Source organism: Drosophila mojavensis, unplaced genomic scaffold, assembly GCF_018153725.1.
Source record: "Drosophila mojavensis isolate 15081-1352.22 unplaced genomic scaffold, ASM1815372v1 contig_277, whole genome shotgun sequence".
NCBI classification, from domain to species: Eukaryota; Metazoa; Arthropoda; class Insecta; order Diptera; family Drosophilidae; genus Drosophila; species Drosophila mojavensis.
This window is the reverse complement of record NW_025318822.1, coordinates 4,185,982-4,202,734: the sequence shown is the minus strand read 5'-3', so window position 1 is coordinate 4,202,734 and position 16,753 is coordinate 4,185,982. Positions and strand designations below refer to the sequence as shown.

The 16,753-nt window shown below is 38.1% G+C and overlaps 2 protein-coding genes across 6 annotated transcripts in view; one reads left to right on the top strand and one right to left on the bottom strand.

The window, feature by feature from the left end:
* The window catches only part of LOC6574314 (furin-like protease 1), a 173,644-nt gene that overhangs the window by 110,658 nt on the left and 46,233 nt on the right, over window positions 1-16,753 (top strand). The gene's annotated exons all lie outside the window — the stretch shown is intronic.
* Window positions 13,719-16,532, bottom strand: LOC6574317 (collagen alpha-5(IV) chain). Its single transcript, XM_002000336.4, has one exon. It carries the CDS (start codon window positions 15,770-15,772, stop codon window positions 15,053-15,055), a length of 720 nt encoding a protein of 239 aa, XP_002000372.3. The 5' UTR covers window positions 15,773-16,532; the 3' UTR covers window positions 13,719-15,052.

Genomic DNA, 16,753 nt, shown 5'->3' with positions numbered 1-16,753 from the left:
TTGTTAAAATTTACCCCCACCTCTAAATTCAACACTAACAATTAAAATTTCGGTTTTTGTTAAAATTTACCCCCACCTCTAAATTCACCGCCTCACCATCACTTTTGTAAAAAGCGTATTTCAAATACTAGAGACTTGTGCTTTGGCAATTACATGCATATTCATGTTATAATCATAATCTAAAAGTTTCATGAAGATCGTACGTCCATAAAAAAGTTATTAAACAATTAAGTTCTCATAGTAAGCGCACACTGCAGCCCATGCGTGTTTATGCGTGGTTGCTTGTATGTGTATGTGTGTGTGTATGTGTGTGTGTGTATGCGTTTGTGTCTGTATGCGTGTGTGTGTATGTATACCTGTGTGTGCGTACGTGCGTGTGTGTGTGTGTGTGTGCGTGTTTTTGTGTAAGCTGAAAGTCGCGAAAAAGTATTGAAATATCTATTGCTCCAAGGGTTCAGGGGATCTCGTAGTCGAGCAGTCTCGACTAGAGCTTTCTTACTTGTTTTATTTGTAGCTTTCATTGTATTTAGCAGTGGGCGTGACAGGAGCACGAGCACAACTTACGGGGATTTTGCACTCTCGGAGAGGGTTCGTCCATCTCTTCCATGCTGTTAAACATGCAGCAGTTTTAATGAAAACTATAAAGTGTATATATTTTATGTAGTCTATATAAGTATCTCTGCCCGTCTGTTTGTTTATACAACATCAACTTGTAAACTTTTGGCACTGCAACAATAATTATAAAATACAAAATACTGGCATCAAAACTTTTCGCTTCTAAATAATGCGCAACGCTGTGAAGTTTAGGGATTGTCACGGATAATAGCAATTAAGTTTGTTAAAAAAAGAATTATATGAGTAGCCATAGTTGGGAGTCGCTGTAGTCGGGAGTGCCCCACAGAAAAATACCCTGAACTTAATAATAGATAGATCTACATATATGCATATGATCATACCATGATTAGTTTATAAAGACTAAGCTTTATTAAAAGATTTTTTAGTGAAAGTGAAATTTGTCTATAGAACTCTTAGATCAAAGTTAATTTTCACACTACTTTGTCTCACTATAAATCAATGTCGTTTAGAGCTCGTTTCATTGACTAATTTATTATGCTGCTAATTAAACTGGCAATTTTAGTCTATGGTGGAGGCGCCTTTATCCAACTTCTGGCAAATGCAGTTTGGGCGCGGAAGTTTTTCGAGATAAGCCAAAAGTCAATTTATGCGCTGCATTAATTTACTGCTACGGCTGCTTGCCTAACTGACTAACTGAGTGACTGAGTGACTGACGGAGTGCCTGGTCTGGCCAGGCCAGGCCAGGGCTAAAAAGGTTTTTGGTCTACAATACACCTTGTTGGATCCTTGAAGCATTTTGTTGGTCTGTCAGCTGCAGCCTTTTCAGCTCCCTGCCAGCTGCTGTTTGTCATTCGCTTATCAGCGGCAACTTCCTTGGCGCTCGTGGGGCCATTGTGTTGGCCTGGATTTTGGACTGGGCTTTGTATTTGGATGTATATTTACATAAGACTGCCACTAGTACATCCTGCATTCGGCTCCTTTCTATTGTGCGCGCTGTGATAAATGTTATCGTTGTCCGGTTCGCCATTCGCCATTCGCCTGTTTCGCCTTCTTCCAATTTCACTCATCAATTTAATTGAAAAGCCTCTTGGAATCGTTGGGCGATTCACTTTGTTATTTGCCTTTTGGCTTTTTGCGATTCTTCTGCCTTTTTAATTAATTTTTTCTCGTCGGCTTTCTTCTGCCCTTTAGCTTGCCTCGTGCTCGTCATGTTTTATTTCCTTGTCGCGCCATTGAACTTATCGTGAGGTTAATTTGCCACCTACTTCGATTATTGATTGTCGTTGATGGGTTTTTGCGGCTGCCACAGCTGCTGTGGCTTTCCCTTCTCCAACGATTGCACCTTTCAGCCATCACGTCCTCCATATTAACTTTTTTATATTGCATTCGCATAATTAAAATCACAGGCAATGATGTGTATAGCAGCCGCTGCTTCTCTTCCTGACCGCACGCTGTGCCGTTGTCGCCTGGCTGATGGATTTCATTTTCACCTGGCAAGGGCATTTCTTATCCTTGGCCCTTTTTTCGGTTTGCTGACAAAGGTCAAAGGCTCATTAACGTGGCTGACTGTAACAGCGGTGTCAGGATGAAAGCGGCAGCGTTTTGCGTAAAGCCTCAAAAGAATTCTAGATTGTTTCTTCCCCTGCTGTAACTAAGCAAAAGCTTAAGCTGGGCCCCTAATGAAAATGAAATGTATGAAAATGTCTAGACTTTCAGTTGGCCTAATTATAAGTGTAATAAATATTAAATGTAATATTAAATATGTTCTATATCAACCGAAAAAATATCGAGAAAATCCTAAGATATTATTACTATAATTTAATATAATCTAAATATAAGCTGTAATCGTAGAGTATCTACAGTAACTATCAGCCAAATAAATAAGCTAAGGCGACTTATGTTTAAATCCTTAAGCTTAAGTTTAGTTTGAAATGAAATTCAGAGCTTGACCAGTCAACAAATTGATATAGTTTTTATACCATATAGGTCTCCAAGTATGCATTAATATATGTAAGCGTTCCCTGTATATATGTGTGTGTGTGTGTTTGTGTTTGTGCGTGTCTAGCATCTATTTGCTCTTCCCTTTGTCGCCTTTACTCTTCTGCTCTCTGCTCTGTGGCTCTTGGCGGATATCGTTGATAAATTTCAAGTCAAAAACTCGGAAAATATTTATGACTTAACTTTTGTTTTCTAACAAAGCAACACGCGACACAGATACACACACTCGCACACATACACCCATATTTATATGCTCTTGCATAAAGACAGAGTGCGTTGTGGGGCTTTTGTGCTGGCAACTGGATTCCACAATTGTCGCAAAACTTGGCTATAGCTGCTGCTTTGCTTATGCAAATAGTAAAAAGGATTTTTGCTAGCTCAGCTGTTTGTCAATGTTGGCTGGGGTGGGAAAGAGATGGTTCCATGTCTTACGGCTCATGTAAAACTTTAATCACATGACATGCAGAAATATCAGAAAGTTTTCACAAATATATATTTCTGTCATTGATCCACAAACTGAAGCCAGAACTTGACAGCGCAATTTGATGCAAACTTTTAGGCTGAGTGCGCCTGGGTAGCTAATTGAATATGTGAACTTTTGTGCGATTGAGTGTGAAATGAGTGACACAGACACACAGTCACACGCACATATATGCATGCGAAAATGGAAGCATAATTTAAAGAAAATGTTTAATTCAATTTACAACTTTGTGCCACAAATGAATGAAGTGAATCAATAATCAACGAAACTCGAATATATAACGAATAGCATATAGAATATATGCATATGTATGTATATACTCATGTGAGTGAGTGTGTGTGTGCGTGTAACTATCTGTCTGCAACTTTTTAGCCAATTTGCGAAAAGTTGCAGCTGTCTAATAAATATTTCAAAAATTCATTTTAACTTTTTGCGTGCTGCTTGAAAACTGAATCGAATTGGTGCGCCACAGTTCCGAAAATGAATGCATTTTTAAAGGAACTTGACTAAAAATGCTCAATTAACTTGGCCCCAACAATTTCCGACAAACCAAAAGTGAGAGAGCGAAAGAGAGAGAAATAGAGAAAGAGATAGCTTAATGAACGGCCTGGCTGGGTTTGCCAGCAGCTGGCAATAGTCCTTGTTATTTTGATGGTTTTCTAACGAGCAACACCGGCAATTGCCAATCACGATAATGATCAGCATCGCAATCATCATCATCACAGTGATGATGAGCAAAGCTGTTGTCAGACAGACAGGCAGTTAAATTAATTAGCTAAAACTTTGCAACAGCGCCCCCTAGAATACTCCAAATATCTCTGAGCGAGCTTCGGGTAGAATAATGAACAGCGAAATGAAGCTCTAACTGCGTTCGGTACTTAATTGCTGAATAACAATGGATATAGTAGCTAAAATTCGAAAGTAATTTATGGTCAATTTTATAGACACCTTCAGTTTGCTTATTTTTAATGAAATAACAACATAAAAATTAACTGAAAAATTATTGAAAATTGAACTTAACGAAAAGTAACTAAGGCTTATTTATACCAAATTTCATATTCCTCTTGCATATCTTACCTTCTCTTTTCTCTGCAAAACCAACATATTTTTGTAAAATTAATTTCATTTTTTTCTCTGTGCACAATGGAAAGTCTTGACGGCATTTCCGCTAATAAATTGCGTCCGTAAATTTTCAGACAGCGGAAGAAGTCGAAGCGAACATTTTTCACTTATGAAACAATATTTGTTTGAGCTATTTTTGAATGCATTTCTTTTTTGTTTTTTTGCGCCATTCGTTACATTTTTGTTGGTAGTAAATGAAAAATTGCCAGCGAAGTATGAAAATCGGCTAGTTTTACTGAAATATTTATGTCTGCGGGGATACACGAGAAGTGAATAGATGGTGAACTCACATACCAAATCATAGAAAATATTTAATAAATTCTATAAATGGAGTATTTGCCAAAATAACAAAATTACAGGGTATATATTTCAAAATAGTAGCAGCATTCCTTTAATACACAAAATAAGCATATTTTTATTGTTTTCATTTTAGATTATTTTAGCTTCATTTTCATATAATTGATATAATAACTTGCTGCCTTGTCCCAAGATTAACAGAACTTCGCTTTTGACAATTTTGTCTCCATTTCCTCATTTATGCTGGACGCTAATAGACGCTGATGCGTTTCTTTAGTTGAAATTGATTTGACCTTAAGTTGTATATACATATATATTTTGCTCGTTGTCCTTTGTTCTGTTTTGTGGCCCCGCCCCCTGGGCGGAGTTCGACTATGGCCGCTTTGGCGATATCATCCTCCCTTTCGCTGTTGGTAGTCGCCTCAATTGAAGTGAAAAATTGCTATTGGTCACCAGGCGGGCGGCTACACAAAAAGCAGGCGCCAATTGGCGATTGCCTTCATTCCGGAAGCTCCGCTTCACTCGATCCCTCGCTCCGCCACCGTTTAGCTGCCTTTAAATTGCTGCTCTGATTTTAATTAAAAGGCCCAGAGCGCAGAGCATAGCATCGCCCGTTGGTTTTGTAGTCACAGTGAGTGCACAAAATATAGCAGCATTTTGGCCAAAGTCAAAGTTGAGTTGATTTTGGGGCCCTTTTAATTGACCCAATAGAAAAATAAAAAAAAATAATAAATAAACTGACACACACACACAGAATACAGAGAAAAAACTGAAGCGCAAAGAAAATTTATACAGCGCTCAATCAAGCGTGACAAACTTTTCGGCTGGCAAAGGCCAAAATGAAAATTTGAAATTCTGGCAAATGTTTTGCCTGCAGACACATTGGCCATATTTTCAGACATCAGTCATATTTTATACCCTGTAGCGGCTTATACTGAGTAATCCAATTCGTATATAGAATACATATCTAGAACATGAATAAAATATTATAAGAGTATATATGTATATCAATTCATCCCTGTTTATAGTTAACTCTTCTTTGGATTTTCCATTGCTACATATTATTTTCTGTAGAGCATCTAGAAGTCGCTGACACCCTTCTCAATTATTTGAATATGCGCAAAATAGCTTTATTGTATTTTTTGCGCTTAGCCAAACAAATCGTTAGCAATTGCATTTTATTGGCACTGCGATGATGGCGCAATCATGTCATCACTTCACGCTTGATTAACGGTATGTCATGTTTGCCATAAGCTACCGCCGGCAATTATTAAACTTTTTCACCATTCAATATTTGTCGATTTCCAATTAAATTCATTTCCATCACATGCGAAACAAATAAACTTGATGAACTGCAATGAACAGCAAAAAAAAAAAAAATCAAATTTGAAAATTCATTGTGAAAATGTTAAGGGGTGAAGTGTGGTTCACATATTGTGAATTTTATGTTGAGCGAGCGTTAATGTATCATGCAGGCAATAATTAAATAATTATCATTAATTAGAAGTGCTCGTCACAATTAATTCTATTGCTTGTATTAGAGAGCTGCATGAACCCCAAATAATATGAGAACGGTGTTCGAATCGCGCAAAATGTGTGAGTGTGAGTGAGTGAACAGTGAAGTTAAATCATAAACGGTTTGAGAGTCCGCTTGTATACATATGACTTCCAAGCAGAATATTCAGCCGAGCCAAAATGAATTAATTGAGTGTGATTAGAGTTAGGCATTTGAGTAAATTCGCTAATAAGTTCACACACAGGCATAAAAATGATCAAACATGTAGCAAGGCGTTGAAAATGAGCTACTGTTAGTGCGCACGTAGAGGTAGAGTGCATGGTGAGTAGGGGAGGGAGAGAGCAAATACGAAGTAGTAATACGAGTGGTTTGACGTGGGCTTCAATTATTATCGTTTATCTAACTCAAACTCACTCAATATGTTGTATGCTTCTCACTCACACATTCGGCTTCATATCATATATCACATATAGAGTCCACCTGACGTATGTTGTGTGTGAAATCATGCAGCCAACTCTCCAGTTCGTATAACTCCTGAGATATGTTGAGCTGTTAATGCCTGCCTCGTACACACATCGTATACTTAATGTAACTGCATATAATTATGCCAAACAAGAGTGAACAATCCGCTTTTCCTCTTGCTTGCTCTTTATATCTATCTCTTTCTCGTACACATACCCAGTTGAATTTTTATGAGCGCACCCACGCGGCGTATACATGACATTTCACTGATAAAATTGCGTATACGAAGTGTGTGTACACACACCTTTTAACTTTTTTGCATATGCTTGCGCCTGAATGTGCTTCCCACGTAATTGAATTGCAATTAATTGGCCACAACTTGCACAGCAATTGGAGCAGCAGGTGCAGCAGCCACTTGCTTACCTGTTTGGCCTTCAATGTATTCAGTCAACAGAGCCAGCAGCAAATGCCAGAGCTGCCACCAGCAGCAGCAGCAGCAGCAGCATTATGTGACCATAAATCATTGAGTGGTTCTGGCCAGATATGCAGCAAGCAGGACATGCAGGTGATGCAGGTGATTCAGGTGATAGATATTGCAAAAGCATGGGACAGAGGCTGCTCAGCCGGAAAGAGGCTGCATCCGTTGGGCTTTTAAATATTTCGACTGAGTTAGTAGAATCCAGAGTCATACATCATGGGCGTCTGCTGTATGGTTTGGCATTTTAATTGCCAGTTACTTGAAATCGAACTGCCAAGGTGAATGTGATGCGAGTGATTGAGTAGAAACTGAGGAATTATGTTAAATTTGATTGTGAATTGACTTGATAGGGAATGACTTGAATGATAATCTTTAGTTTTTAATCTTTGAATTCTCTAAATTTATTCAATTTATTTATGCTCTTAGCTGATTCTGAAACTATGTATATGTCTTTTTCATTTTATTGAAAGCATGGCTTTAAATTTGTAATCAACGCGATGAAAGCATTTTGCAGCGTGAACTGGCAAACAAAGCATGACTGTTATTGTGGCTTTGACAGAATTGAACGACTGTCTGAAAGCCTCGTAACGATTTGGCATGCATTCAAAAATGTTGGCGACAAAAGCAACAAAAGCATTTCGTCCTGCGTCACATGACATTGAAAAGTTTCGCAACAGTAGGAAAAAGGACGCACAGAACGGATGGCAATCAGTGCTGCAATTATGTGTGTGTATTAGTAGTGTATCTGTGTGTGTGTATGTGTGCGAGTGGCTGTTTGTATTGAACTTAGCCGTTGACCTTAGCCTGCTTTCTAAGCCCACTCTCCGCGTCACGGGCCGCACACTTAGTCATTTTGTCATTTACTTGTTACTGTCACTACAGCAAAACTATATACACATATACATTTATATATCATACATATGTATACGTATATATATATATATATATATATATATATATATATATATATATATATATTACATGTGCACATCAAGAAAAGTGTTGCATATTTTTAGGCTGCAGCTTGTGCGCTCGTTCATGGCCGGCGCTGCAGCTCAACGTCAACGTCAAGTGGCCCACTCGGTGTTGCACTTGAACCATAATGAAAGCATTTGCTGCCATCAGCACAAGAGGCAGATAGACAGAACATGAGCAAGAGTGTGAAAGAGAGAGCTAGCTAGTAAGGAAAAAAGTAAGAGATAGAGCGATGCACTTGTTTAGTTTTCAGTGCGTGTGACATCTGACACTTGTCTGCACTTTTCTATTGCAGATAGAATTTAAGATTATAAACGGCATGAGGATATCCTTTTCCATGCCAGAAAGTTGGACTTAAAATGTAACTGCAGAAACTGTTGGAAAATATATAAAAGCTATATAATATAAACTTATTATTCAGTAACTCATACATACTTAATTCACACCTGTTCTATGTGATATATACTTTGATACTTGGGCTATCAATACCGCCCGCTTGTGCGATTGCTCCTTATTGATTGGTATTTGACACACGATTGACACGCATTCACATTCAGCATATGGATAGCCGCTTGCCTTTTGTTGCTCGTAATTGACCAACGGCGTTGCATGCCACGCGTGCCGCAGCTGCTCTCTATCTCTCTCTCTCTCTCTCTCTCTCTCTCTCACTCTCTCTCTGTCTGCATTCTTTGCCCTTCTCAAATATCATTAACACATTGGCCAGCTGGCCACGATAGCGGCTCATATATATTTTGCTTGGTCAGACAGATATTGACTGTTGGGGAGTGCCTAGGCCATGTTCTGAACTGGCAATTCCACACATTACCACCTATTAGATAGCACACACACACACACACACACACACTACCACACACTCACACACTGAGCAAGTCAACGAGGCAGTTGTGCAAATGGCCGCATAAATAAAAAAGCCTGTCTGCCAAGTTATGAATAATCACGGCAACAAGAATGGACTCAAAGCACACACACACACACGCACACACTTGCTGGTCAGTATGTGTGTGTGTGTACGTTTGTGTAGCTGTGTAATTAAGCTTTTGGCTTTCGCCAAGACCAAGTGGCGCCTGCATTTGAAATGGCGCCGCTTTGGGCTATTTTTATGGCTAATGCTATCTAATGGAGCAGCAGTAAATGTGTGAGCAGCAGACACGTTTGGCCAGCACACATACAAAGACACACAGAAAACTTACAGGTGGGCACGCATTAGTCGACGCCATAAGCGAACATGAACATGACCCAGATAAGAACAGTTAGTCGCATTATAGCGTATGTGCGTTAGGTATACAAATCTCAGAGTTAATTAAAAGTCATTAGTGTGCCGCATAATTGCAGCTAAACGAAAAGCCGTGCCGCCTAAACGAGAGGCTAAGCCAGATAATAGCAGGTATGAGGAGAAAAAATCAAACGAATTACTAAACCAAAAAGCTTTGGGTAGCATTTGCTAAAGCTAAGCATAAAATGTAATTAGGAATTAAGTGATGTAACGAGCTGAGACGGTGGATAGCCGATGGAAGTTGAAAGATTTAAGAAAAGAGAACTGAAAAAAAAAACGCTACTGGAGCAGCGTGCTCAGATATATATATATATATATATGTATATACATATATATCAGTTACATGTGTAAATATGAAGCGAGTCACTATTTTAAAATATATACAAACTTGGTTCAGATATGAAAGTACGCCTCAGCTGAATCGCCTTAAAGACTCTGCTTGCCTTAAATACTGTAGTAAAGTATTTTAATTAAATAACCCAAGCTTCAATTTACAACAGCCATAAATTCTAACGCCTTCTCTTCTCTCTACTCTTACAGGTAAGCAAGTTCGGACAGTTGAATATTTTACAATCAAATGGCGCCTAAGCGCGGGCTCTGTAAGTACTCATTTCATGGAAGGCAACTGATATTAAATAAGAACTTTTGACAACGATTTTAAGTATGCTTTAAGCGTGAAAGTTTTTGGGTTTTAACATAAAATGCGAGCTCATAAATCACCTTAATGAACTGGTGGCAAAACATGCCCAAAAGTATGCCATACTCCGGGGACTTGCTTGAGAGAACATTTAAGAACTGTGATGCGCTTGGCATTAAAAATTGATAAATAGGCGCACTGGAGTTGCGTTTCATGACAATCGAAAGTGAGAGTGCGCTGAATAAATAATAATAAAATGGGCATCACATCGATTTACAGTATATAATGTATATGTATACAGTTATATATTGTGAATTGAATTCAGCGAAATGATTTGCTTATTTTGCGAGAGCGAAATACGCTTCATAAAATGTGCAAGTGCAACCATAAAATAAAACAAAAGAGCGAAATGGTGGAAAATAGGGGCGGGGCAGGGGCGTGGAAGAAAAGCTGGCATCAAAATGGCGACGTTTTCTCTCTTGTTGCATTTGCCGTCTGCTGCCTTATCCTATTATCTTTGTGCCAGGCATTAGTCTCTATTATTTATTTATTTCTCTGGGCCTCTCTCATTCTCTCTCTCTCTCTCATTCGCTCACTCTATGCATATATATATGTCCGTCTCCTTTTGTTCCGACTATATTTTATGTACGCAAAACGGCGCAATTCCGGCCAATGTTCATTTCGCTGACTTGGCAAACTGCAAATTACGGGTAACTTTTGTTTTAATTCCAGTTCCTGCCACGCCCTCAACTAACCCGCCTTGCCAGGCTATTTGCATTGGCAGCCTTCCCATCCTGTTCACATTATGCCGTTAAACAATTAAGCACAGTTTTTTATGACAGCTACTGTCATACCAACTACTGTCGCTTGGCTTTAATACAAACTTTTAGTGAATATTAATATTAATATTTATATCTCTAATGGTAGGATTATTTTCTTCATAAGGATTTTTTGTCTGGAAATTTTTTTTTTGGGAATTTTGTTTTTGATTAGAAAATTCCAAATTTTATTTAATATGAATACAAAATATTTATATTTTTTTATTATTTTATTTTATTTGTATTTTTATAAAATGTAAATTCATTCACAATATGTAATATTGAAAACTTTTTGTTTGCCTTGTTGTAAAATTGGCAAATTTCTCCATGATCTACTTAAACCGTTTGAGTACAAAAATGTAATGGGAAATTCTCCAGCTGTTTGATGTTTGATGCAAAAAAAAAAAAAAAAAAAAAAAAAAAAGAATTCAGTGTTAACATTGCGTATACGCCACGTGTCACACAAACATCAAAGCAACAATTTATTTGCGTAGCTGAAGCTTAGCTGTGACAATTTTCCGCGTATTTTGGTATTTTTTCGAGTTAGCATAAATTGAGTTGAGTAACCGAAAACTGCCTTTACTCGGATTGCTTCACAACCAAGTGGGAAGTGGAAGGGAGAAAGTGTGGCAAGCACTTTATTATTTATTGCCATAATCATGTTAATGGCAGCACTGGCAACGGCGAGAAAAACGATATGATAATCATATTTATTAACATTTTAACTTAATCCACACCGAAGCGAGAGCGCAACAACAAAATAAAGATAAAAACAAGAAAATAAACAACAGCAAAGTAACATTGCGCCGTTGGCTTTTAATGCGTAAGGAGGAGTATACAGATAAAGAGCCAGGAATGTGAATTAGATATCCCTACAATACCCTGTTCAAAGAGGGAATATGAGTATATAAGGTATATGCTTCAAGTTGGCCAAGCGCATGCCTTTGATGTGACTATAGTAACTTTGTTCTCTGGTTAAAACTTTAGATTGTAAACTGGGATTCTTACTTCTACAGCTTGGTCTTTAACTTCAGTCTCATTATTAGAGGATTTAGCATATCTAAAATGTCGAATATAAATTTTACAGTGCATTCTCTATTCATTTACAAGTTTAGATTTGATTTGTTTTATACTTTTTTCATAGCTTGTTGTTATGTCATGGAGTCATTTATAATAATAAATTACAATGCATATAGAGAGGTAAACCTATAGTTATTAGACCTAAAAAGTTCGACCTAATTATGTTTAATTATGTTTTTTTTTTTTTATACCCTGAACCCATTTTCAATGGGAAATCAGGGTATAATGGTTTTGTTGAAATGTATGTAACAGGGAGAAGGAGGCGTGGCAGACCCCACAAAGTATATATATTCTTGATCAGGGTGACGAGCTGAGTTGATTTGGCCCTGTCCGTCTGTCTGTCCGTCTGTCCGTCTGTCCGTCTGTCCGTATGTATGAACGCGTCGATTTCAGAAGATATAAGAGCTAGAGACTTCAAATTTTTTTTTAAAATGTCCGTAATTACAGCGCGCATATCAAGTTTATCATTAAAAATCGATAACTCATCTCGATCTTTTTTTATCGATAAAAAACCTTATCGAAACCCAGTTATAAAATTATATCTTCTACACCTTTATTGCTAGAGTCTCCAAATTTTTAATGTATGCTTATATGCAATTTATACAATTTCGGTTTTTGTTAAAATTTACCCCCCACCTCTAAATTCACCCCCTCACCCTCACTTTTGTAAAAAGCGTATTTCAAATACTAGAGACTTGTGCTTTGGCAATTACATGCATATTCATGTTATAATCATAATCTAAAAGTTTCACGAAGATCGTACGTCCATAAAAAAAGTTATTAAACAATTAAGTTCTCATAGTAAGCGCACACTGCAGCCCATGCGTGTTTATGCGTGGTTGCTTGTGTGTGTATGTGTTTGTGTATGTGTGTGTGTATGTGTGTGTGTATGCGTTTGTGTATGTATGCGTGTGTGTGTGTATGTGTGTCTGTATGCGTGTGTGTGTATGTATGCCTGTGTGTGCGTACGTGCGTGTGTGTGTGCGTGTTTCTTGTGTAAGCTGAAAGTCGCGAAAAAGTATTGAAATATCTATTGCTCCAAGGGTTCAGGGGATCTCGTAGTCGAGCAGTCTCGACTAGAGCTTTCTTACTTGTTTTTTTTTTTTTTTTTATTAAGAATTAATTTATTGCGGCTTCTGTCTTAGACTCTATAGCGCAGTCATTGTTATGTATTCATGGGCTATGTATTACTTCACATATAATTGCATAACTTTTTTAAGGTTATTTTTTTTTAGAGTAAGTCATGATGAGCTTTCCATATGGAAATTATGTTGTCACGACTCGAGCTCAATTTAATATTTTATTATACATATGCGAAACACATATGTATATTTCTGCTTTATTTTGACATGTGCGTTTCGTTTATATAATTTATTTACCGCTTTTGAGTTGTTCCATTTTTCCATTTTCATTTATTTTCTTTCTGTTCCGCCGCAACTTCGGCCTGCTCTCATCTTGTTTATCATGCCTGTCTTTTGTGAGTTTGCTGTCATCTTCAACTGCTCTCGCTTCGGCTTAAGTCTTGCCTCGCTTGCATCACATTAACAGATAAGGAATGTGTTTTACAGCTGTGCCCACCTCATCCGCATGCTGGAATTTCGGCTGGCGTGGCAGGGGGACGGGCGTGGCTGATTTCGTTAAGAAACAAAATTTGCAATGTAACATAAGCACTTAAGAATTGGTTTCCCTAAGTCGAGGCTCCGTGTGTAAGCGCTGTGACCTACAAAAACAAAATTTATATGCTGATTGCGCATCTTTTTGCATGAAATCCGCTTTTTCCGGTTCTTGTATGCATAAGAAATGGGTTGGCATTGAATATGATATCACTGTTTTTAATATAATTTGTTCGTAATATATTTTTAATATTTCTTATAAAAACATAAAGTGGAGCTGTCAATTAGCATTTGCTAATATTTCCCAAGTTAATTTGTTCACTCTCATGTATAACATATATATAAATTTGTCTATAAATTTAAAGACTTTTACACTTTGGTTTTTTATTTGCATATATTGTTTTTAGAGAAAGAGAAACAAGATTTATTTTCATTTTTGTAGAGCAACTAAACTCTGGGATATTTAACGCAATTAGAAACATATAAATTTCACACTAGCACACACACACACCTCCGGATGGTGAAAAGTGCCTTTCCTGTGTGTGTTTACAGTTGTAAATGCGAGCGAAGCTTTGTTGGACATAAAACATTTTCATTTAATTGAAAAAAATGCGTGCTGCGTATCAATTTAAGTAAACGGATCTGCAGCAACAACAGCAATGATAACTACAACAACAACACACACACACACATAGAATTGCATGTACTACTATTGTAAATGCTGTGTAGTAAAGAGCAATAAAAACTAACGACTACAATAAGATGCGACTCTGCCACAGATTGTTGCCATCATCAACGGGGCAGGCGACAGGCAACCCCAAACGACAAACGAATGAAACATGAGCAGTTAGGTGTCACTGTGTGGGTGTGAGTATGTGGGTGTGTGTGTGTGTGGCTGTGAGTGTGCGTTTAGGTGTGTGTAGGTGCTAGTATAGTGTGCTCACTTAATAACATTACTGCGTGTGTGTTTGTCACAGAGGATGCTGCAGAGGGAGTGAGTGAAACAGAGAGCGAGAGAGAGAAAAAGAGAGAGAGACAGATACAGTGAAAGAGCAGTTCCAGTCAGGTGGCACACAACAACAATAACAGCAGCAACATGAGTGAACCATCAACTGTCGCCAATTGAATGGCCGTCAATGGGAGACCCACAAAAAAAAAAAAAAAATAAATAAAAAAAAAAAAATAGAAAAAGCAAAAAGAGGACAGTTCGTGTGCTCCCCCGTCAAGCGCTATCAAAATCTATGTAAATTACACACAATCATCATAATGTGTTAGTGTGCGTACGTGCTGTAGGCGTGCGTGTGTGTGTGTGTGTATGCTTGTATAGCATTCAGATTGACACGTTATTGTCTGAGCAACGCAGCAAATCACATAATATATATACAGTTATATGGTAACCATATAAAATTCTATGAATGGAATGAAATAAAAGTGCGACTGTACTTAGACTGAGCAAAGCGATAGTGAAAGAGTGTGAGCAATGGTAGAAAAAGAGTGAGAGAGACTAACAGAGCATAAGTAAATAACTATATAGATATGTATGTATATAAATAATGAATAAAATGCAAAATTGAATTGGCCAAGTCTTGTTTGTAGGCAGCAATAAGAGGCTTAAAGTCAAGTACCTTAAAATTGCTCAACCAGCATAACCTAAAAAACAAACGCAATTTATATAGTTGAAATGTTCATTTTATTTTAATGCTCTTCAGTTTTGATAGCCACTCGAGTAATGTTCATACGGCTGCTTATTGTTGCTATTGATATTGCTGCTGCTCTGGGCATACCAAAGGCTTTGTGGGTTCTGCTGTGCCGAAGGGGACGAGCTGCTGGAGGAGGTGCGTGGCGCATCCCTGCCGCGTGGTCCTGTTGCACCGGTGAAGCCACGTGGTCCGGGTGGACCTGGTGGACCCGGTGGACCCGGGGGTCCAGGTGGTCCAGGTGGCCCGGGCACTGGAATCGGAATGTAAGTGGCTTGCTGTTCCTTCTGTTCGACTGGTTCGTTGGGCTGTGTGCCGGGAAACAGATTGAAGCCAGGCAAGCTGAGACCTGCTTGGCTCTGCATGTTGAAGCCCAGTTGGATGCGTGGCACCAATACATATGAGCTTCCATCTAACACGACTTTGTTGTTGCTCGGGGAAGTTCTAATTTGATTGCTGGCAATTTGCGGTGCGTAGGCGAGGGGGAAAGCTGTTAGCTGAGGCAGTCGATACTTGATGTTGGGCTCGTTCAGCATGGGTATCGCATTGGAGTACAGATAGTCCGGCACCTTGCGGCCATCCTTCTCAGGCTCCGGCTCGATAATCTGCAGCTCATGGAGGCTGGGCTCATTCTGGTTCTCCGGCTTGAGCGGCTCACCGGGCGCGAAAAGCACAAGTTGTGGAACACCTTCTTCTCGATTGGTCTCCGAATCGCTGCTGCGGCCCATGGCTTGCACGAGACGTAGACGCGCCTGAGCTAGACCCAGGCACAGGCACAAAACTGGAATGGGGATCGTGTTAGGAAGCAACTCTCCCTACAAAATATTTTAAAGAGTTTCTCACCTAATATCTTAGCGCTGACTGTCATCTCGGTATACTGTTTTAATGATGTTGTGAGTCTGGCTCTTTTATACTAACTGTTCCTCAATAGATTTTATCAATTGGTTCTTGGAAACCCTCTGTTTTGACTTGGCTACAATTTTTTTTGCACACACTTAAATCACATTAATTTGTCTTTGATTTAAGGTTCAGTAAACTCTTTATTGGCCAGTTAATCAAGCTGAACTGCCTAAGCAAGCGCTCCATGTGTTAACTGGGTCAGCTGGCCCTTTCCTAAACAGGTTCCTCATGACTTCTACTGAAATCTAGTAATTCGTATATCTTCTTACAGATCGGGATTAATGAGTCACAGGTGCTTTAGCGCTAATTTGCTGAATGAGTAATCTATAAATATTCAAGTATCGAAAATCTGAAAACATAAAGCATTATTTATTTGAAGATGTGAGATTCCCTAACATTTCACTTTGCATTGTTGGTCTTTGTAGTTTAATATAAAATAAAAACTGTTGTTAGCTATAAAAATAGCTCAAGCTATAATTCAAATGGAATTTCATAATATTTAGTTCAACTAATCGGGGCTCAACCCCTTTTTTTTCGAGCATTTTGGTATTTCCTACTTTAAAAAACATTCATTTTCATCAGGCAGACAATAGAAAAAAAAAAAAATTACTACAAAAAAAATAAATAAATAACATATATATATAAAAGTTCAGATATGTATGTATATACAGATATACAATGTCTAGTTTAGCATAGAGTAAGCTGGGAATGAAATGGAAAGTTTAACTAGAACTGATGCAAACATAATATATAATGTCATGTGATCTTTACATATGCTAAAAAATGTATATATAGATTTATATATATAT